Source organism: Coenobita brevimanus, chromosome 25 (genome assembly GCF_032717465.1).
Source record: "Coenobita brevimanus isolate Jiangsu-jjx chromosome 25, ASM3271746v2, whole genome shotgun sequence".
Lineage (NCBI taxonomy): Eukaryota > Metazoa > Arthropoda > Malacostraca > Decapoda > Coenobitidae > Coenobita > Coenobita brevimanus.
In genome coordinates this window covers 9,666,956-9,691,853 of record NC_136978.1, presented here as the reverse complement: position 1 = coordinate 9,691,853, position 24,898 = coordinate 9,666,956, and the positions used below count along the sequence as shown (strand labels likewise).

Below are 24,898 nucleotides of genomic sequence, written 5' to 3'. Positions count from 1 at the left end.
TATGGTGGCACCATAGCTAGCCTAGCTATATATAATACCTATATATAGGCTAATATACCAAACACCTCCACGACTGGTGGAAAAACTGAATAGGCCAGAGTGCCCGTAGCTACTGTTATAGTGTATAGGCTAGTACCAATCAATCTTTGTTCGTGGTATAACAATATACGGTCCAATATTCCCCTTGAAACAATTCAGCAGCAACGAAGAGTTTCCTGCTAATACCTATAATTACCGTACGAGCAGAAAAAATTACTGGACACGGCAAATCATTCTGCACATTGAATTCAACATTGGCTGATGGAAGGCAAACAGAACTCACACATGTATTTAAAAAACTGGTTTCGTAATTTCGTGTCTTGTTACCGTATCTTTTATTTTTTAACAGCCTAGCCACTATCGCTTTATGAGTATGGTGCCATACCGTATCATAAAGTATCATTTATGACGACACAGACTCGATATGTATATTTATTCTACCGTATCTTCTTTCACCTAGCCTATAGCTCATGAGGATTAGCCAATATGTAGTTATGTAATGAACAGTAATTTGCTGATTACCGTCTTTGCTAGCTACAAGGTTTCCCTGAAGCTGAAACCAACTGTATGGCAATTCCCTAATTTATTAACATGACGTCAACGAAATGGGGGGTTTAAGAGTGTTTCTAAATCCTTCACTAAGGTCTCCCCTACAATTACATAGTGGGAGATATTACAGTGGTGTACCTTATTTCCATTTCTTTCAAGTATACAGTATATATAATTGTTGCCGAGTTGGTTTTAGCCCGGTACCTTATTTTGCCCCTTTCTTGATATATTCCTTCTTACCTTGCAACTTTCTCTAGATTTTTCCATCATCAAATTCCAACTGGAGTTGCAGGGATGTTCCTTTATTTATTTATTTACTTATTTTTACTTTTACAAGGTGCTCCATTTCCAACATAAAATGCCAGAAAAGAAGTCAGACAGAATAAGGGGGAAATTTGCAGAAAAAAAAAAATGGTGCAAGGAAATGTAGCTCTAGATTTGCAATCACAAAAACTAGTTACGGTACTTTCAATTAACCCAGCCCTATCAGTACCGGTACTAATCTCGAAGGCAATGTTTCCGTTCAATGATGTGCGACCTCCTATTGTAGATGACCTCTTAATTCTTAATAGTGTGCACAATACCACACTTAGAGCACGATGAAGAAGAGTTAATCGAGGCGTGGTCTATTAGGTGCTGTTCACATGCACTGACAGCACAGAGAACTCTTTAACCACGACTTTTATTTCTTTATTAATTAACGCAGCGACGCTTGCTGGCAATATAAGAATGTGCAAAAGAGGGGATAATAAAAGTACCGGTAATTAAGAACAAAAGACTCGTGAGCGCCGTCTAAAAAAAAAAAAAATATATATATATATATATATATCAATATATAGAGCAATGTGCCTGACGGGAACGGCCGGTTTTGGCACCTATAAATGTAACGCCACAGCAAAGGAGAGCTATGATTCAGTCTAAGCGGAGTAAAATCGTTTGGCATTAAGCAGAATAAAACAAACGAAGACACAAAGATCTGAGGGTTGCAACGTAATAAAGACCCGGGCTCAGTGCAAGAGGCAGTAGTGAGACTGGAGACCTTTAATCCCTCATAAATCAAAATATCACTGAAACAATCAGTTCGATCTTATTAATCTTTTTTTGAGTTTCGTCCCAATTTGGCTGTAATGAGCGCGCACACACACACACACACACACACACACACACACACACACAGCTGAGTCCCTAATGTAGGTTTCAGTGTGGTTTACCATACCCACCCAATCCCGCCACACCCAATACCCTACCGTAATCATGCTTAACTGCGAAAAAATGGGAAACTGCACTTACATGCTTAGGCTACCGGTATTTACAGGCTATACTTGGTCCATTTTGATATAAAGGCATCAAATCATTTACAACATTCATTACAACCTACTCTAGCGGGAAGGAGGTGGAAGGAAACACGAGTGAAACAGAGGAGGGCTTTATTCCCAACTAGTTATGCCTGTGGTTTCTTCAGGTATATAAGAAGACACAGGCTAAACTAGTTGGGAATTAAGTTTACCGGTACCTCTATTTCACCCGTGTTTCCTTCCACCTCCTCCCCATACTTGTCATAATGTCTCTACACAAGTCTATGGCCTTATAACTATACATGTAAAGTCTACGGAAATACAGCCCAGGTTTCACATCAGCTTAACACCCCTCCCCCCACACCTTTCCACTATCAACTATAATTACGGTATTTGTCAACTGATCTATCTATCGTATTTACGAATGTCTGCCTAACTACCCGGTACCTCGCCTACCTACCTACCTACTGGTAATCATCTATGCTAAATGGTAATTTGACCACCCTTAAAAGACTTGGCTATATTATGTAAAGGAAGGAATACCGGGTACCTGTGATTTTTTAATTTCATTTTTTATTTTCAGTTACCATAAGGAAAAAGACTCCCTTGAGTAATTATTAGGATAAATACCGGCACTAGACAGTACTTCAATTCCTCTGTCAGACAATTCAGTAATTAAGTGATCACAGGCTACCCACGCCCTAGGTAACTCATACCGGTATTCATAATTCAACTACCGGTAGCTTCATTTTGCGAAGCAGCTTACTCATTTACAGGACTGACCAAATTTTCATTTTACAGACTATAAAATTGTCTTTAGCCTTGTAAGTCTCAAACACTCAAGCCTAGGCAAACACCAGAATGATAAGAAACGCTTGCCCGAAAGTGTAAATTTAAACACAAAATGATAGTGACTTATAGCAAAACCCTAACGTGGGCGTTGTGCTCTCCTCCATCCAGTTATCGATCTAATATAAACATCAATTAGGCAATAATGGATGAGTACATATTTTAAAGTTTCTTATCTCACCATGGAAACTAGGCTCAAGAATGACAAATAACTGAATAAATACATAAAGTAAATAAATAAATAAATAAAACCACTACCGGTACCAATAAAATGTGTGGCGCCTGGCAAACTACTGACAAGAACATAAACACAGCTAAGTCACCACTCACAGAATCAGACATTAAACCCTTCAGTATGAAGAAGTAAGTTATGCTTTAATCTTCGTATCACCTGATATTCATTGTCTCACAGAAACTGAACCCAATCAATTAATCCCATTAGTATAATAGCCTAATGTTTTGTCTTATGTACTTCTTACAAGAATACTAAACAATTACAGGCCTCACCTCAGAATGGGCCTCTGATAAAGGAGCTATACCATGTTGCCTCTGCTCTTCATATAATAAACAATAATTCTGGTCGTGTGTGTATGTGTGTGTGTGTGTGGAAACTGGAAAAAGGATTTCGGTGAAGCTTGGCGGGGTGGTTGCAGCTGGATCACAGATGAACACGTTTTAATTTCATGACTGAAATGTTTAGATCCCTGTTATCACGCGGAATGCGTCGGAGATTTTCCGGAGACTTTCCCGTCTTCGCAGGTTGAAGTGCTGTGAGGATCGATATGGCCGCAAATTTCATGTAACGGCATAAACCAAACAGAGAACAAGGCAGAATATTCCTCTTGACTCCTGTAACATGTTCTGGTCAGCTACATGAAATTAAAGAGTGAGGAACATGTAGAAGTTGCCGTAATAAGGATTAATATAATACAGAGAGAGAGAGAGAGAGAGAGAGAGAAACTAGAATATGCCTTCTACCAGTCATAATTACATTAATATTGGCTGATCACTACCTTATCGTACCTAAGGTTTGCATTTGGACTGAACCCTATGACTCTGACACAGCACTATGCCATGCTTGTCCCTCCAGCAACAACAAACCTTAGAGTAACCCCTTAGGAACCACTCATATATAACTTATCGCCAACCAGGGCACGGACGCACTTTTAACGATCAATTCCCCGGCCTAAGATTTGTTTATACAGGGAGAAATCAGGAGCTGGACTCTTATACACCTTCACAAAATACCGGTATACCATACTTAAGACAGGAATTGATCGTTTGTGTATCTTAACCCAGACACCTACATTAGAAAATGAAATGGCTACTTATGGCATCTCATTGTTACTTTAGCTAAATCATTACACCTCTAAGGACGAATGATTTATCTCACTTTACTTCCCCAGGTCTAAGCATTAACAAAAATACAAGTCTTTGTCTAATCTTACAAAAATCCCTAACCCCTTTCAGCCTCAGTTAATGGCCACGCAGTCAGACTTCGTTGGACTGTAAACAAGGAGGCTCGTTCCAACCTCACACTGGGCTCATCGAACATCCCGCAACCATGTCTATGTCTTCAAGTAGCGGGGATGGGCCAATTTTGTCAGATGAAAACAAACCAACAACGGCGAGGACTAACCTGCATGTATGAGGAGAGCGGACAACAAAAGCCGCACCAAGTAGGTATAGGTACCCATGGCGCTGGTGATATGGCACTTAAATCACCATATACCGGCACGGCAGCTCGATAGTACTCCAGGCGTTGATCACGGCAGTCACTTCCACCAAATAATTACACACACACTGAACAAATGAACCTTATTAGCAAGAACGATTTTCAACGTTTCTTCACATGGAATGGTTAAGTTTCTGGAAGCGAGTGGCCATGTGTTTTGACAGCGATTACTAAATAAAAATTTGTGGCTTAATACATCTGTTACCTATTAATTAAAACAGGCCTTGCATTTACAGAAACTTTACCAATGATGTATTAAAAACATCCACGGCTGATTGGGCTATATACATTAAAATATTCCAAAACACGTTTAACAAAGCCTTATATTTGTATATTATGAACACGGATTTCACACTTCCCCGTAATAAATTTACACTTCATCACATCATATAATTTCACAATAACACTGCCACCATGCAGCAGCTGTATATTATATATATATATATATATATATATATATATATATATATATATATATATATATATATTCGTGTATTATATATATATTTTTTCAAACATGAGCACCACAAGCCGCTTGAGGACAATAAAACTGTCTTTGAATTACTCTTCGTTCTCAAGGGGAATATATCTCTTTGTCGTATCGTATGTTTTAATTGCGGTGTAAATAAAGTATATGAATTTATCGTATCACACAACTAACGTCATATGTCACAAAAATCACTACATACACAAAGCAGATGGGTAGCGTATCTGCACCCGTCGACAGCACTGGCTTACACCAGACTGATGTGCACAGGCAGCACAGTCGCCACACGCCCTGCACTCGCTCAAAAGAAGGATGTAAAGCTCAAACGGCTAGCCTTTATCTCATGAACCTTCCCATCGCTTTGATACAAATGCTGTTTCACATCAGTATGTAGAATATCTGATCTCAAGTCGTTTTTCTTCATATGTGAATCAGGTAAAAATGCAAATGGCTTGATTTCAGAAACATGTTATTAGCAAAACGAGTCTTTTTCTTTCCCGCGCGTCCCAACAGACGAAACTCTGCTTTCCTGTAGATTCTCGTTAAAAAGGTAAAATCAGTTAATTCTGGCATACTGTTAGTATGGGAATATTTATAGCCTACATATCCACAGATACTAACACGGCTTTGAGAATGATTCTTATAATATTTTAAATTCTTGGGTATCTGAGTTCATTTGGGTGAAGGGTTTGTTTGGGTAGGTTGTATTACGTCTTGGTTGAGCGTTGAGCTGTCAATAACACGTTTTGGGACGAGATTGCACACAGTATTTCGCGAGCCCCGTTAGCTCATTCAGATTGAGGACAACTTCTCTTTTAAATTTTTACTACCTCCAGACGATTTTTTATAACTCAGGGAAATCTAACGCAGTGATGGGGTTAAAAGGATCTCCCTTGTACTCCATCACAAAAAATTTCTAAGTAAATTCGTCAGGCCGTACAAAGAATTGAGCAAAAATACGTCATTTGATTGGTGTTGAACTCTTATTTTTGTTTTGCTTTTTTCAGATTTTACCCAGCGTAGAATATTTCAGCTTGAAGGGGTAAGAACCTTTTACTAACCCTCTCAGTAAGGGAGGTCGTTCCTCCGGAATAGTCAAGAATACACGAATATAAGTATGCTGTAGGACAGAAAGTAAGGGAAGTGAACAGTACTGAGTACCACAATGATGAAGAGACTATGCATCCATCCGCCATCCAAAAGTACTAGACTCGGCACAGTAATAGAGAGACTGTTGTTTTTTATATTTGTGTGCTTGGTGGGGGAAGTGAGCTTTGCCTCCAGCTGTGTGCACCATTTTGAGAATGGCTCCGAGATCAATCTTCTGATGGTTGCAGCACCACAGAAGGATGCTCCCAGGTAGGCTGTGGTTTTGCTTGCAAAAATATACCTCGTAAGTGAGTGTCTCTCTCTCTCTCTCTCTCTCTCTCTCTCTCTCTAGCTATTTAGTCCTTCCAGGTAGGCTGGAGAGGCAGTTCATGCAAAAATTTAATTAATGGCAGTATTAGCCATTATCTGGTAAGTTCCCTTGGTCTTTTGTAACACCTCTTTCTTGGTGATTTATTCAGCACATTACACCTCAGTTCTCATGTACGGTGTGTTATTGTTACAAACTGTGCCAAAGTTAAAATGACACAAGAAATTGTGGAAGTGTAATATGCAAAATGAACTGCAAAGGAAGAGTGCTATTATGCCTCCTTGGCCACCTAGAGTACAGCACTAAGTACAAAGTATCAATCCTCTATTTACTTATGTACCGGTAGTTATAGACTTCTTGCACAATATTCTGAGAAGTGTGTTTTCATGAGATCTCAGTGCTGGGTTTCGAAAGCCAGTACTCAGTCTCATTAACAGTTGACAAAATGAATTGATATATCTGCAACTGCATGTGAAAACATTTTGTTGATAATGTGAATTATCTTGTGTACTTTGCAATAGAAATGTCAAAAAAGAAAAGCTGCACATCAAAGTATGGCTCTAGAGAAAGAACGACAATAACATAATTATGTTATGGCTACCACTTTGGTAGATTTCACACATGGAAGTTGATTGTGCTGTATTGCAATTTCAGAAGAGTTTATTTTGCAAGTTATTTTAAAATATACTCACAAATAAATGCTAAAGATACTTGGTGGCATGATTGGTAGTGGTTGGGTTGGAATGCTTTGTGACCAGCACACTACAGTTTGAGTCTAAGAGGTGGTCTTAAACTGCCAGGGTCATAGGTTGGTTTCCTGCCCTGAAGTTTTCTGGATTAATGGTAGTCTAGTCTTAGGCCCCTTTGTTTCGAAGTGGGCAAGATACGACATGGCAGTAACCATATTTACCTGCCTATTGAGTTGTCATGGTTTTTACTTCCTAGATAAAATACCGGTAATCAAAATAGCTCATACGGTAACCTAACCTGATCTAAACAGCCTTAAGTCAATTAAAACATAATAAACAAAAAATTTCTTGGTACTTGGTGTTGCGAAGGGCTTTCTATGTACAAGGAATTTGTACAAGACCTTCTAGAGGTTCATGAGAGGATGATGTAGCTAAAGATGGTAAACTGACCATAACTTTGGTGGAAGACACACAGGTGATGCAGAGCTAGATAACAAAGTGGATGACTCAGGCCCACCCCACCGAGGAATGGTGGGAGAAAAATGTTCGTGATTCCCAGAGCAGCCAGACGATCCCTCAAGGTAGTGTGTTTGGAGCTGAACTGGGGAATGAAATGAGGGATTGCTTCCTCCTGGACACTGCACCATTGACAATATGGGTCCATAGCTAGCCTTAGTCAGTGGAGATGAGATGCCAGCCCATCATGTCCAGTACATATGTGTACGGTACTGTATTATGGCCACATCCAGAACATGGGAGGACGCTTGAGCTTAAGGGTGGCAAGAGGTGTCCAGGTGGTAAGATCTCAATGCATTGGTGGAGAGATCAGCCCTCAGCTCAGCATCCCAGGTCCCCCAACAAGCAGTGGCCAGGAGTTGATGGTTCATGTCCTCTGTAAGATGTAACAGCTTTTTGTGTGGCACAGCCAAGGCCATTCATGCCACCTTATTAGCAGTCTCATTAAACACATCCTCACATGAGAGGGTACCGGGTACTCACCGTAAGCAAACCACACAGCCCCTGTGGATGAAATGCTCTAGCTAGGTCTTGATATTATAGACCAGGTTTCTTGCTTAAACAAAAAATTTCTTAATCCCTTGTGTCCAGTGATATACCAGTACTGTATTTTATTGACATATTCTTGCATTCTTCATATGATTTTAACCCATTTAGCTTTTGAGAGACCTCTTATACTGAAGGGGAGATGAAAACTATGTTGTGTGTAGATCCATAAACACAGAGAAAGTATAAGAGTGGGAGACTATCAGCAGCATCCATTAGTCTCTGAAATCCAGGTTCTGCTTGACAGACTTAACTATCTGCATACTCATTTTTGATGGTATTTCATTCATAGATGCATCTCACATACTCCTGCTTCTACATCAGAATTTAAATAGCCTAATTCCATCCCACTCTGAATTGAATGTAATGTCTATACTTTCAGATCCATCGACCATCGACTACTCAATTGTAATATCTCTTCTTTTCAGATTTAAAAACATCCATCCACTGCACAATGAATCTAATGTGTACTTCTACAATCCATGCTATTCGTATACTTATCCCAAGGAAGGAGAGGAAGAGGCTTGTACTCGAGATGTTGCTGTAAGTTTGATCTCTTGTTATATGCAGCTATGCCCCACGTAACCCCTTCAGCAGGATGACACAATTTATAGTTTTTTCTTGCCACCTTCAGTTGGTTTCATTTATCTTAGGAGAGACTTTCAGAATGATGGGGGTTAAGTATAGCCTTCATTAACACATTGAATATCTTTCTGAAATTAAATACTGGTCTGTAATCATATGCTTACTGTAAATCAGCATTTAAAAAAAAAAAAAGTCATCAACATTGAGGTTAATAATGTAGATGTGTCCCTAAAAACCATCACAGTAAGTGAAAATTTCTTTATGTGCATGGCTATATCCCAGCAAAAAAGACAGTCCTCTCAGATGTTCAGAAAAAAAAAAAATCATGGCAGCGGATGAATATCAAAGTGTATTTGATGCTGTGTGTTTAGCTGTACTGCATCCATATCATGTCTGTCAAGTGTTAAAATTCACGAGCAGTTTATAGAAATAAACGATAAATTGTGATAAATGCTTGTGAGAGTTGTATCTGTTTCAGAGTGAACAGTGGTGTGCTGTGTAAAAGTGTTGGTATGTTGAGTGCCAGCTTTGTAATGAAAAACATATTAAGTGAGGGTGTTCCTTTTTTTTTTTTTTTTTTTTTTTTTTTTTTTTGAATAACAACAGAGGAAGGAAAAATCAATCAATCAATCAATCATTTCCTGTAGCACCCTTGGGGATGCATAGGGCCTCAAGGAAAAATAAATGAATAAAAAAAATAATAATCCATACACCAGATTACTGGCATCCTCCATTCATAAATAATCTGTAACAGATACACATGAACAACTGTAGGTTGAAGTCTGGGGGGGAAACAACTCCGAGGAAGCAAGTTCCAGAGAGATGCAGTTTGGGGAATAAAAGAATTCTGATAGGCAGAAGTTCTGCAATATGGCTGTGTGACATTCCAGTCATGAGCGCTACCAGATGCCATGTAGCACGAGGAAAGGCATGGAGAGGTGGCATAATGGACGCATGAGGAATTACTGTAATAAATATTCTTATTGGTATAGGAGGTTTTGTAATTTCTCTTCCTCCAGTGATTTATTATGCTTATTAATCTGTAATGCGGTATCATCTTCTGTTACTAATTTATCTGCATTCTTATTAAATATTTGTATGATTTCCAGCTGACCATTTTCTGTAGTATATGGCATCCTGAGTTACAGGAGCCATTTGGCTCATCACCTAGTAGTGAGTCACCTGAAAGTTGCACTACATCTTACTCTTTATGTATTATTATCAGGTTTGTCTAGGAAGCTCGGAGGGCTACTTCAACATTGGAAAGCAGAAGCACGCAAAGTTTTATCAAGTTGGCCAGAGGTGGAGTATACAGTATTACAACCCCACTGGTGACAGGTTGGTACGAAGGATTTTGGTCAGAGGAACTGTTAATGGAGAATTTTAGTAGGAAACTTTAACCCAATCAGCCTAAGGATGCATTTTTTTTTTCTTTAATTCTTAGTATCTGCTGATGATTTTATTCATCCCAGGGTAAACTTTATGTACCATACTGGAGGGGATAGATACAGCCTTATCAAACCTTTTCAGTATGAGAGGCTTTTCTTAACCCCTAAAAGATGGGTGTCCGCATTGGCTGCCTGAGAGTACTACGGGCAAAAAGATCGCCCACCCACTACCCCCACACCCCCAACGCCCCCCACTCCCATAACCACCCCACCTCTCCAGACCCCATTGCCACCCCTCCCCCTACCAACCAACCCCACTCCTCTACCCACCATCCAGCCTTCCTCCCCACCCCCATCCATCAATTCCCACCCCCACCCTACCCTTCAAACCCACACCCCACCTCCCTTAACCACCCAGCCTACCCCCCCACACTACCCCACAACCCCCCCACCACCCCTCCCACCCCCCACCACCACCCCCAACAAACCCCCCAGTGCACACACAAAGTCACATCTCCCCTCACATGACACCACAACAGAAATACAATCAATTAAAATACGCACTGGTAACGAATCACACATAACAATCGCTAACACATACATTCCCCCCCAATTGTCCCCCACAGTACCACACAATTACTCTCCACAGATACACCATATCACTAACATACCCAGCATCATCCTGGGTGGTGATTTCAACGCCAAGTCGTCGGCCTGGCATGTCAACAACCCTGACACAGACAGAGGGCTGGTACTACAATCCCAGACAGATTATCTTTTCATACTAAACAGTCTAGACCAACATACCCATATCCCACACCAAGCCCTCTTCCTCCCATCATCTCCAGACATCACCTTCTGCTCCCCAAACCTCACTTCCACTACATCATGGAGAGTGGTCAAAACCCTAGGTTCTGATCACCTCCCAATCATCATCACTACCAAAACCAGCATCACCCCAGCTGGCCACAAACACACATACACTACTTATAAGAGAGCCAACTGAGAGGCCTTTGTTACTGAAACAGAACAACATTTCGAAACACTATGTCATAAAGACTTTGTAGTTACTTGTAGAGAAGTATATTTTAGACTTGTGGGACACATTGCGACGCTCCCCAACACCCCATACACAAGACACTATACAACAAATACAAGAACTCAACACTCAGATAAACAGTAAAATATCAGAACAGCAAACACTAAACTGGAAAAATTACGTCCAAACACTTGACCACAAAGCAAACATCAGCAAACTCTACAAAACACTAAACAGCATCACACTTTCCAACAGCAGCACCACACAATCACACACTGCCATCACAACAACAGACACCATACCCTCAAACAAACAACAAGCAAACACTCTCATCAATCACTTTTCACAAGTCAGCCATCTAACCCCCCATCCGGAAGACCGACGTATCATCAGACGTAAGAGACAGTTCCCCACAGACCCAGACTACGCACCTTTCACTTACAACCAGACGAAGCACATCATTAACAACCTCAAGCACTCATCTGCCTGTGGACCAGACAACATAAGCAACATTCACCTTAAACACCTATGACCACAAGGCATACAAGCACTCACCAACATATCAAACTACAGCTACTCACACAACATAATACCCAACATCTGGAAGCATGGCAGTATCATCACTATCCCTAAACCCAACAAAGACCCCACGTTACCCTCCTCACATCGCCCCATCACACTCCTCTGCACCCCCTCTAAAGTCACTGAACGAGTGATACTACAACTAGTCACACCTCACATTCCCCTCGCCCAGTCACAACATGGCTTTAGGCCACTACACTCCACAAACACACTTCTTACAGACCTTACACAGAGAGTTTTCGATGGCATGAATTCAGCTAGGCCACCACACAGAACACTCCTAGTCACACTAGACATTAGCAAAGCTTTTGATGCCATCCCCCATCACAACCTCACAAACAAAATACTCAACACAAACATGCACAATGACACAAAAAGATGGCTGGCAAACTACTTAGCAGGCAGATGTGCACATGTAACATTTGCCGGTCAGTCTTCTAACATCAGAAACTTCACAAATGGCGTCCCCCAAGGATCTGTTTTCTCCCCTACACTCTTTAATCTATACATGCACGATGTACCCACACCCCACACACCACAGATACACATAGCTTCCTATGCAGATGATATAACATTTACATGTACACACCAAAACGCAAACACAGCTGCACACATCATTCAACTTTACCTCAACATACTACACGAATGGTTCACCACAAACATGCTCAAAATAGCCTCAGCCAAATCTGCAGTGACTATTCTCACAAACTGGACAGCAGAACACAGTCACATCCCACACCTCACTATAAACAACACTCCCCTACCACACACACACACACACACACACACACACACACACACACACACACACACAAAATCCTTGGTGTAACTTACAATACATCAATGTCATTTAAACAACACATCACAAACATTAACAATAAAATAACACCAAGACTCAATGCTTTGAGGTCACTTGCCCATACAACATTCGGACACAACAAAGAAACCACCACCACAGTATACAAACAATACATACGTTCAGTGATGAATTATGCAAGCCCTGCCTGGGCTTCTAACCTGACCAAAACACACTACAACACTCTACAGACCATACAGAACAAGGCCCTAAAAATAATCATAGGCTGCACAGCTACTACACCCACAGACCACCTACATGAGGAAACCAAAGTCCTCAAAATCAAGGATCACCTAGACATGAGAGGCACCCAGTTTCTTGCTGCAACCTCCACAAACCCACAACATCCACTACAGTACATGGCAGCACATCCACCCACACCAAGGAACATCAAAACAACACCCAGCACACGATACCATACACAAATACTGTCATCTCTCCCCCCTCGCCCACCTCAGACCAGCTTCCCGAAGCATATCCACACTCAGATCACTCACCACTTCATTCAGTCACTTAAAGACAACACACAGCTGCATGCACAGCCTCCTGACATCCACCCTTCTGAATCCTATCTTCTTCGTGAGGACAGGGTCCACCTGGCCAGGCTGAGATGTGGGCATCATCCATCCCTCTTAAGCTACCAGAAGAGGCTGGATGACTCCGTCACTGATGCCTGTCCAGGATGCAACACAGCACCCCATACTATTAAGCACAATATGGAAGACTGCATTGCACACAATCACCAACGCCAACAACACAACATACACTCTTTGAGAGCTCTGTGGGAAAGCCCGGTCTCGGCCATGGCCTTCCTAAGGGACTTGGGGCTGTTCGGCCAGACTGCCTAGGGAACAACTACTACTACTACAAACCCCCCACCGCATCGTACCCCCCGATTATGCCCGTCCTGAGCGTGTCAAAACATTCTGATGCCCGTCTTTTAGGGGTTAAGCTGAATAAAATGGTTTGATACTGTTGTTTTACCATAACCTGACCTAGATCTCTATCCTTTGCAGCATATTTCACATACTGTAGTGGTAGAAAAACACATTACTGCATCACCACATCCATTCCATAGTACTTCTTAGTGACTGATGGTGTATTGTAATGTAAGTGTTATTCTATTGTTTCAGCTCAGCATTCAGGAAAGAGGGATGGCAATTTTAGGCAGTGTTAGAGTGAAAAGGATGCAGTGGGAAGAATAGACAGTACTAAATACAGTATGCTTCCCTGGGTACAGAGGGTTAAGTACTGCTTCCACAGTGACTTTGTGCCTCAGTGAAAAGAATCCGTAACGCATTAAGCTTTATTAGGGAGGAATGGAGCCAGTGCCGTTTCTGGCCTTTTGGAGGCCCAATGCGAAATGCTGTTTGGGGGCCCCTATTTTGTGAAACTATGGTGGGGGGATTCCAAACCCTCTAAGGTGGTCCAGGGGCATGCCTTTAATATTAAATGCATTAATCTGGTGCACTTTAAAAGGAAAAGAGGCTAGATCCATGAAAAACTCTTAACATCTTTTTTTCTCTCAAATTCAAATAAGACATTTCAAGTTGACCACAGCAATTTAAACCTACAGAAAATGATAATACGTTTCTTTTATCTTGTTATTATGCTTAGGAGAGGTATTTGCTTTACCACTGCGATACTCTAAGCTGGATGTTAACGTGAGGTGGTTGTAAGAATAAATACAGATTAGATTATCGTACATAGGAGAATAATAGTAAATGGGACACACTGGGGCTCCCTACAGGATTTACCGAATCTGCATTATAACATCTCCCTAATGCACATCATTGAGACAGATTCCACATTTTCCTTAAAATGTTTATTTTAAATCGTAGGAAATGTTAAACTTGTTAAGGAATAAAAATTTAGGTAAACTTTGCAACTGATAATACTACAATTTAAAAATATACCTCCAGCCCCCCCCCCATAAAAAAATAATAATAATAAATTAGGCCATTACACAGAATGAACATATATCAGGCCGTTACACAGAATGAACATAAAATAAATTAGCCGTTGCACAGAAAGAACATAATGACACTAGCATCCATACAAAAGTGCAAATGATCAAACACATAACAAACCAATAATATATATGTTGCAGTTAATGTGGAACTATATACATGTAACACTAAGCCCCCTTCAAGACCAGTTTGGGTCACTTTATGGCTCTTGCAATAATTGGCTTGTCCACCATACCCCCTACAAAATTTATTTCATGAATATAGAGTGACTCAATATACATTTTAATTTCTAAAAAAAAGCCAATAATGGCAGCTCAGGGGCCCTCTGGTGGCTTCGGGGGCCCTATGCAACTGCGTAATTCGCATATAGTAAGACACAGCATTGAATGGAGCTCACTAAATTCCATAGTAACCATATTACTGATGTTACGTTAATGGTTCGTGTGCTTACCAACATAGTACGCTTCCATGGGGAGGCACGACACTCACTAAAGTATCCATTGTAAAAGTTCTACTGATGTTACAGTAATAGTATATGTCTATCTATCTATCTGTTGCCAGATGCCTTAATCCCATAAGGGGTGGCCACAAACAAACTGCCTCCACGTCGCCCTGTCCCCCGCCATTTCACTGCCCTGCTCCCAACTCACACCCCTCTCTCTCATATACCTCTCCACTCCATCCCTCCATCTCATCCTTAGTCTCCCCCTCACCCTATCCCCCTCCATCTTGCTCACATACACTTTCCTCATCGGTCTCTCACTCTCCATCCTCTCCACATGGCCAAACCACCTCAGTGTGTTTCTCCTAACGCTTCCTATCACATCCACATCTACACCACAATGCTCCTTCACATCCTCATTTTGTCAGTCTCTCCACATGCTCCTCTCAAATAACTTATTTCCACAGCACTCACTGTTGACTTTGTCCCTCCAACAACATCCAAGCTTCACATCCATACATTGGAGTTGGTATCACAATTCTATGTAGTAACTTTTTCACTTCCGTGCTCACTTCCATACATTAGAGTTGGTATGACAATTCTATGTAGTAACTTTTTCACTTCTATGCTCACTTCCCTGTTTCTTATCACTGCTTTCAAGGAACCAGCAATCTTTCTTTCTTGCTGTACCCTTTCCAGCACTTCACCCTCCAAACTTTCATCCGTACTCATCACACTACCCAAGTACTTAAACATACTCACATTTTCCATTTCCTCATCATCCAGCATCACTGTACATTCACTGACTTCACTTCTCTCAAAGACCATAACTTTACTCTTCCCTACAGTCACCTTTAGATTCTGTTTCTTACACACACTTCCAAACTCATCCACCAAGTCTTGCAGCTCCCCTTCATCTTCATTTAACAACACAGTACAATAAGACCTCACTATAACGGACTAATTGGGGCCCAAGCCATTCTGAAAAATGCGAAATTCCGATAAAAGTGACATCCGGACTTCCCCCTGTTAATCTGGACTTTTTCCGATATATCAGACATTAGTCCGGATCGTATGAACTGTTTTCAAACTGTTTTGACTACCATTGTGGTGCTGTACTGTGTTATAACTTCACTACATTAATCAAGTGGTATAATATATATAATTATACTGTACTGTACACTGATAAACCTGTCTTTTATTTACCTTATTGTGGTGAACATAGCTGAAGTGGTCAGGCAGTCCGGGTTGCTTCTGGCTTTATTGGACTTTTTCTGATATACTGTATAGGAATTTAGTCTGGTGGCTCCTCGAGTCCGATAAAAGCGAATTCCGGTCTGTTGAAGTCCATTATATCGAGGGTTTACTGTATCATCCGCAAACAACAGTACAGGGAGTTTCCAAACACTGCCTTCTCTCATTAGGGCCACTCCAACATCCACTGCCCTGCCTTGTATCTCTTTTATATTCCCATCCATGTACAGACTGAACGACCATGGAGACATGACACATCCCTGTTTCAACCCAAACTTCAAATAGAAAAATTCACTCAGTTCGCTATCCACACACACTGCAGCCTTAGCACCCTCATACATACTCTTCACAGCATTCAACAACTTCCCCTCTACTCCATCTGTTCTTAATACTTTCCACAACCCTTGTCTATCCACCCTGTCATATGCTTTCTCCAAATCCATGCAGACCGCATACAATTTCTTTCCCTTTTCTAGAAACTTTTCTACTAAAGATCTTAAAATGAATATCTGATCTACACAACCTCTTCCCTTCCTAAAACCTCCCTGTTCTCCAACTAATTCCTCTGTTATTTTCCTAACTCTGTCAGTAAGTATCCTACTATATACTTCTCCTATTACACTATGAAGACAAATGCCCCTATGATTACCACACACTTCTTTTTCCCCTTTCCCTTTGCACAAGGGAATATTCATACCTGACTTCTAATCCTTCAGGACTCTACCTTCCTCCTAGGCCAATCTGCACATCTTCCACAATCATTCTACTACTATCTCTCCCCCATGCTTCAGCATTTCACCACACACTCCATCAATTCCTGGGGCTTTCCCCATCATGACTTTCTTCATTGATTCCACAACTTCCATCCTACTGATTTCTTCCTGTCTTCTCACCTCCCTCCTTCTCCCAGCCATTCCCCAGCCACTTATACTCGCATTACTTTCATTCTCTATATTCAGTATTTCCTTAAAGTGTTCTCTCCATCTGCTAACTTTTTCTCCCTTCTCCACTAGTAATGTACCATTTTTATCTTTCACTCCCCTACTAACTTCATTGCCACCCTGTCTAACTCTCTATACCTCCTTCCAGAACATTTTCTTACAGTCCCTTCACTTTACACTCAAATTTCTTCCAAATTCCTCGTCCACTCTCTTGTTACTAATCTTTTCACATCTCTCATCCTTTCTACATATAACTCTTTCTTCCGTCTCTCAACTTCTTCCATGCCCCTATTTCTCATCCATTTATTATATGCCTTCTTCTTTTGTGCCACAGCCTGTCTCACCTCTTCATTCCACCATGCTGTTCCTTGCACCCCCTTTCATCTTCCCTTCACCCCACACACCACCTCACATGCTGCACATATTTCTTCTGTGAATGTCTTGCACACACCTTCCACGTCCCCCGTCTGCTCCAATTCATATTTACCCAATCATTCCTCCACTTCTCTTATATTTTGCCCTTTTCTCATCCTCTTGTAACCTTCCCACTCTCCTTGCATCTACGCCTTCCTCCCGTCCTTCCCTTCTTCTATTTCTCGATTTTCCTTGGACCTTGATTCTGACCACCACCAAGTGGTGGTTAGAAAGTCCACTTCCCCAAACTCTATATGCTCTTGCATCCATTACACACGTTTGCATCCTTTCATCCACACACACATAATCAGTCATTGCCTTCCCTTCATTCAGTTCACCACCCACCCTTCTCATCACTCCCCATGTATACCTGTGGATCATTTTGTACCTGAAGCGGGTATTGGCTATCACCAACCTCCTCCCGGCAAAAATGTCCACTAAAGCACTGCTATTCTCATCTATCTCAGCAGGCACACCCCACTCACCAACTACTCCATCCACCTTCACATTCTCTACTTTACCATTCATATCACCAATCAAAAACAGTCTCTCATTCCTTCAAACTTTTCCACGCACACTTCCACATTTGTCCAGAACTCTTCTCATTCTGCTTGCACGATCTTGCGTTGGCGCATACACGCACCTAATCGCCCACATTTGTAGTCCAACTTTCAGTCCTACCCACACAATCCTTGAGCCAACTGATCCATACTCTCTTATATTCTCCATCCATCTATTACTCACAACAATACACACTCCTCCTTTTGCCCTCTCATTCTCACCTACTCCTGCATATACACCCCATCCATACTCCCATTCTCTCACACTCCTCCTTTTGCCCTCTCATTCTCACCTACTCCTGCATATACACCCCATCCATACTCCCATTCTCTCACACTCTCTCCTTTCCATTTAGTTTCAGCTAATCCACATACATCCACTTTCGCACCCTCAAGCACTTGGACAAGCTCTCTCTCTTTCACCTCATCATTTCAACCCCTTACATAGTATATGTGCTTGCTAAAATAGTAAGCTTTATTGGGGAGGTATGGAGCTTACTAAAGACTCCATTGTAATTGGTCTGCTACTGTTGATGGTTTGTGTGCTTGCCAACATCACCACCAAAGGTGACTGGGGAAGTGCAAACAGAACGGTGAAGGTTTCATTGCGTGGCATCCTAACAAAAGGCAGTGACTGTGGAAATGACTGGTAATATAAATTTCACCTTGACGTCAAATACCACAGTCCTTGTTATATGTCACTGTTTTATTTATTTATGTATTTCCATTTACTCCATAGTAAATCATAGAAATATTGCTGCTTAGTTATGTTGATACCTGTAAATCTGATTTGTCATTTTCCCCGAATATATGGATAAAAGTATGGACTTTGTGGAATACAGTAAAAGTCCTGTAATTTGAAAGTGTTCTCTCCATCTGCTAACTTTTTCTCCCTTCTCCACTAGTAATGTACCATTTTTATCTTTCACTCCCCTACTAACTTCATTGCCACCCTGTCTAACTCTCTATACCTCCTTCCAGAACATTTTCTTACAGTCCCTTCACTTTACACTCAAATTCCTTCCAAATTCCTCGTCCACTCTCTTGTTACTAATCTTTTCACATCTCTCATCCTTTCTACATATAACTCTTTCTTCCGTCTCTCAACTTCTTCCATGCCCCTATTTCTCATCCATTTATTATATGCCTTCTTCTTTTGTGCCACAGCCTGTCTCACCTCTTCATTCCACCATGCTGTTCCTTGCACCCCCTTTCATCTTCCCTTCACCCCACACACCACCTCACATGCTGCACATATTTCTTCTGTGAATGTCTTGCACACACCTTCCATGTCCCCCATCTGCTCCAATTCATATTTACCCAATCATTCCTCCACTTCTCTTATATTTTGCCCTTTTCTCATCCTCTTGTAACCTTCCCACTCTCCTTGCATCTACGCCTTCCTCCCGTCCTTCCCTTCTTCTATTTCTCGATTTTCCTTGGACTATTGTCTTTTGGACTAATGTTTTTTTGGACTATTGTGAGAGACCTCTGAAAACATTAGAAATATGTACATGATCATAAAATAAGCACTTAAAATGATGTGGGTTATTGTTTTACTCACTGGAAATGCCTAGAACTGTAGATGAATAGTTGCAGGCAGGTACATCCAAGTCGAAAAGCAAGTCCAAGCCAGGTAAATCCATAGTTAAAACCCAGAAGAAGAAAAAAAAAGGGCCCAGAAAATTTTGAAAAATATCGCCTTGAAAAATTTGGAGGATTGGGATATTCGGATTATTGGTGGTCGGATTGGAGAACTTTTACTGTACATCCCTGACATACCAAGGACCAACATTATTGCTCTGCGTATTCTTCGCATGAATGATGTACAGCAAATGTCAAGAAAGACATGCTTTAAATTTGTAACATTGCAGTGTATAAATTACTTTGTTTTTAATATTTGCTAAATGATTTTTGACTCAGTGTTAATGTGCAACACTGTAGGTAGCTGTTCAGTACATAAAATGGAGTACATGATGTAGATCTGTATTTCATTACTGTAATTTGCTTTTCAGGTTAACAATTGTCACACTGCAGTGCAGTTATGAGAAGAATGACACTTTATCTGTCTGGGGAGAAATGAAAGGCTCTCATAAGTATGTTTATGTAAGTAATTATTAGTCTACTATATTTGTACTGTATTTTCTACACAAATCCTGTTAATTTAGTGACATATTTCTTATTATTGCTACTGTGCTGCCATTACATGATTATATTTAGATCAAGGAAGATCCTTCATCATGGAGGGGTTTGCCACTAACTCCAGTAGCTTCTTCAAGAGATTTCCTCAGCTGAATTAAATCATTGAAATGTAGCAAGAATTCATAATTATACTTATAAATGAAATCATTGCAGTGAAGGGATTAAATACAGTAGGTAACTTGTAGTTGCAAAATTGCATTTCAAGTGCTCTTCCTATATTTCACTTCTGCAGAATCTTTCCCATCACTAAAACTGGGTACGTAAGACAGTTGTATCAGGCAATTCTTGTTATCGATGAGAGATGTGGTTCAAAATATCACAGCTTTTTCCATACAGCTGATACTGTAAACTGAGGAAACAAGAAAACTGATCTTTGTTGGGAGCAGTGGAGGTTTGATTAGACAATTTTTATCATCTGTTTTACTGTGGACTTCATAGAAAAAAATATAACCTTGGAAAAGGCAGCATATAATGGGGTGTTAATGTACAGTATTGACACTTCCCCTATGTGCCTGTGTGAGTATCCATTATTATAGGATTAATCGGTTTGGGCCCAGTTTAACAAACTTACGATCATATCCCTCTTTTTAACTACTGTAGTATTTATTTTGGAGGAAGGGCAAAAGACGTGGAAAAACTCGTCACTCTCACCTCTTGCAGAAAACAAGCATTGAGTAACGAGAAGGAATTGTTCATACTTTTGTTCATGATCCTCAACCTCTATCTTTGTTTTATCCCAGAACATGACACTGTATTCCCACTGTGCCTGTGTTGACGGCTGTGGCTACCCAGTCCTTCCTCATGGCATGTCAGTTGGCTCCTTCTTACTACTGTTGTTGGTGATATTTGTCAGCACCTACTTGACTGTTGGCTACTTGTACCGCCGCCTTGTCATTGGGGCTCGTGGGATTGAATTAATGCCACATCTCAGTTTCTGGATGGATTTCCCATTTCTTGTTCAAGTAAGTACGTTCTGTGCTGTGCACTTGAATTTTATTTTTATCCTTAAAGAAATAAGGGGCAAAAATGCCTCATGTATATTCATTCATTCATTTTATGTAATGACAGCTGAAAAAGAAATAAAGGGGGCTGGAAACCTCCCTATTTTGTGCCGGCAAAAAAGTGTTATAAACTCACCTCCCAGCACTTTTGCTGCATTCAGCCTTGTACTTCCTGTAACACAGGATTAATAGGCCTTGCTTCAGATCTGTTCATACCACATGAATATGGGAAACTAGGTTAGGATAATGATCGTAACTGTACTTTTTGAGACTGTGCTTCTAAATAAATGTACTTCTCGAGACTGTGCTTCTAAATAAATTCATGGTGGTGGTGGTGGGGCGGGGGAGATAGGCTTTAACCGAAAGTGAAATTCAGCTGAGTGGTTTTGCTAGTGATATAACAAAAACAAAAGTGATTTAATGTGGGTCTGAGTCAAAACAGTGTAAACCATTCATAACACTTCATATGACTGCAGATGTGGGATGCCAGCTGAAAGCTTTGCAGGGCAACTGGTGATTGTTTAGTCAAGTACTAAGGGAACCTGTATGAACTGGCCTGAAACATTGTGCCAAGTTTAACTTAATATGAATGATAATGTATGGTAATGTTTCTGTGGCTTTTACTGAATGCTTGTATGATTTGTGTGTGGCTGTGAATGCCAAAATTTTCAGTAGATGGTGGTTAGGCCAAGAGAGTTTACTCACAGATAAGACTGTAACTATTTGTAGCTATTTTTAACATTTAAACACAGTACCATATGTCTTGAATGGTTTAATCTAAAACTGGTTGTGGATGTGGACAGAAAGAGTTATCTGCATGCAGGCATGGATTGTCAGGACTGTAAAATATCTTGATACATAATAACCAGCAACATACATAATATAGTCTAGAGGTTAGGTCTGTGTCAAACCTAGGGCCAATGGAAGTGACGTTAGCACCTCTCCAGAATGTCTCACACCAGCACAATAGCCCACAAACAGCGCCTCGTGACCATACACACACACACACAGGCTTCTAGAACATTTCAGCAACAGTATAACCCACGTGACACGACCCTTGCTAAAGGAGAATGTAGGAATCAGAGATGAGAAGGGGGTTGGCGATTGTAGCGAAAGGTTGGCAGAGAGAGAGAGCACGACAGGGAGATAGCTAGCGGGACTCTACTTTATACATCACTCGTGTGTGAGAGACTTTGTTAATATTTCCAAGACAAATAAAAATAGTCCCATACTAATCTTTACCTCTCCTGTCATTGCCTGACAAAAGGGAACAAATATTATCTACTTACAAAACTACTCACGTATAACAATCGCTCGTCCATGAGTGTAATATATGTATAACTGATCTACAAAACTTCACCACAAGAAACTGCGAAGTTTCTACAAGAGGATCGCTATATACAGTGCAGTAATGAACTACTAATAGTTTACTGCGGCTATTTTAGTTATCAGGAAACAGAAGAGCAAAAAGTATCTTTTATGATCCTGACAGTATATTCAGGAAATTTACATTGCTGAAAGGTATCACTGATCCAACCATTTAAGATTATCTTTTTCTATTGGATATAGAGAGTTCTAATCTAATTATAAAATAGTTGATGACGTCAACTACTGTGCTGTGATGAAGAACTGTTTAGATAGTGGCATAATAAGTATTCTGTAGAGTCACTGATGGTAAAGTAATGTCTCTAACCAGGTGATTGACACTGTACTTAGAAGACTCCCATAATCTTGAAAATTGATGACAATTTTTCTCCCAAAAATACCCTGAGTCACCAGTTACATTTGTCAGATCTGGAATATCATACTGTACTTATTCAGACAGTTGCAGAGTTCCTTTTTCTGTACTGTATTTCATAATTTTTCTTATGGCTTCCATGCCAGTCAGTATAATTTACACTTTGTTCGACCTGTAGTACCTGTGCTCAGATTCTGATAACATGTTAATATTTTCTTTTTCAGGATGGATTCATCTTTTTGATAAAATGTGGACAGAATGACATGACATATGAGAGAATATGAATGCAACATCATGTGTGGAAAGTTCTTGCCTCTCTGTTAATGGTAATGTGGTGTTCTGGTATACAGTGCCTGGAACAAGTATCTTATGCCCAGGTAATCAATTGTTTGACAGTGAGCAACGTTGCTGCTTGTTTTTTGTGTCTAAAGGTATTTCTAAATGTAGATGTGTATTTCATTATTTATACAAAAGTTCTTTATGCTGTGTAAATAGGAAGACCAAGTATTTTCAGAGTAAGTAGTTACTGGTAGTTATTTTCAAAATTTCTTCCAGTTTCAAAATGGACTAATTCTTTGTGTAGACACTGTATTGGATGGTTTATGGTCCACACAAAAAAACTATTATTGTTATATATTACATGTACAGGATATGCATATTATTTATTGAACTTTTTCAATATATGGAAACTTATTACCCCAGAATCTCATCATAGAGTACCCCAGAATCTCATCATAGAGTACTTTTATACAGTACTCTACAGTCAGTCCTAACTTCAAGTCTTGGATGTGTGCATGCAAAATGCTCCTAAGTGGAACAACTGTAAGAGAAACACACTTCTGAATTATGATTGCAGGGTTGAGAATAAAAAAATGGCACTGATTTCTGACTTTAGTAATGAATTGCATGCAGTTTTAAAGTGGAAAAAAAAAAAAAAAAAAAAGCAGCAGCTTCTTGATTTAAAAAAAAAAAAAAAAAAAAGTGTGCTCATATGCAGTACCTGTTTTCTGTGTTACTTTGTGCTAATTTCATTTTAATTTGACTTTTTTTTTTCTTCCATTTGTTTTTCCCAGCTTAACCCCTTTAATGTAGTGATTTTTTTTATTCTAAATTTTTGCTACCATCAGACAGTTGTATTCATCTTGCAAAGGGCTTCTGGTAGTTAAAGGCTTTGCAGTATCTAACCCCTGCTCACTGTTAGTTTTAAGTTTCCTTGAGTTGAACAAATGTTGCAAATTTGCATCTTCCAAAACTTTCACATGCAGAGAAATCACTGCATGTGTTCTAAGTTACAGTAAGGTAAGCTGTCATTATATGTATCCCTTTTTATGTTATTCTTTATTTTTGAGTTAACAGTAAATCAGAGACACATCATATCATATTGTATAGTTCATAAAGGCTCCAGCATGCTTGCATGTGTTGGCCTTGGTCATCTGTGGCAACTCTGCTTGCTGCTTGATCTCTGGCTATTAAATTTCCATTGCTTAGTCAATAGTACATTAAAGAAAGCTTGCCTGCCTAAATTCCATTGCTACTTCTAAACCTGATTTGTCATTTTCCACTATAAACCTGTCATTTTCCTCTATAAACCTGATTTGTCATTTTCCACTACTTTACAGTACCAGTTGTATGGGGAGGAAATGTAAATTTTGGAACACAGACTTGACTTACAGTGAGGACTTCATGTACAGCATGTCATACACTGAAGTATGTTTGTACAGTCACCAAATGTGGCTTCATATATGTAGTTTCAATTATGTAACTTGTGGGCAATCTTAGGTACAGTAATTCTCTTACTTACTGG

The 24,898-nt window shown here is 40.2% G+C and overlaps 2 protein-coding genes across 2 annotated transcripts in view; one reads left to right on the top strand and one right to left on the bottom strand.

Annotated features, from left to right (window-relative positions):
* The window catches only part of Dscam1 (Down syndrome cell adhesion molecule 1), an 829,655-nt gene extending 825,226 nt beyond the window's left edge, over nucleotides 1–4,429 (bottom strand). The window contains exon 1 of the mRNA XM_080267762.1: nucleotides 4,372–4,429. Coding sequence (XP_080123888.1) covers nucleotides 4,372–4,429 — 58 coding nt within the window. The remainder of the gene's footprint in view (nucleotides 1–4,371) is intronic.
* A 1,690-nt stretch (nucleotides 4,430–6,119) lies between these two features.
* On the top strand, nucleotides 6,120–23,432 carry LOC145393715 (cation-dependent mannose-6-phosphate receptor-like). Its single transcript, XM_080267761.1, has 6 exons — nucleotides 6,120–6,313; nucleotides 8,551–8,665; nucleotides 9,933–10,045; nucleotides 20,169–20,259; nucleotides 21,096–21,317; nucleotides 23,319–23,432. Exons 1-6 carry the CDS (start codon nucleotides 6,120–6,122, stop codon nucleotides 23,376–23,378), a joined length of 795 nt encoding a protein of 264 aa, XP_080123887.1. The 3' UTR covers nucleotides 23,379–23,432.
* Nucleotides 23,433–24,898: the final 1,466 nt, after the last annotated feature.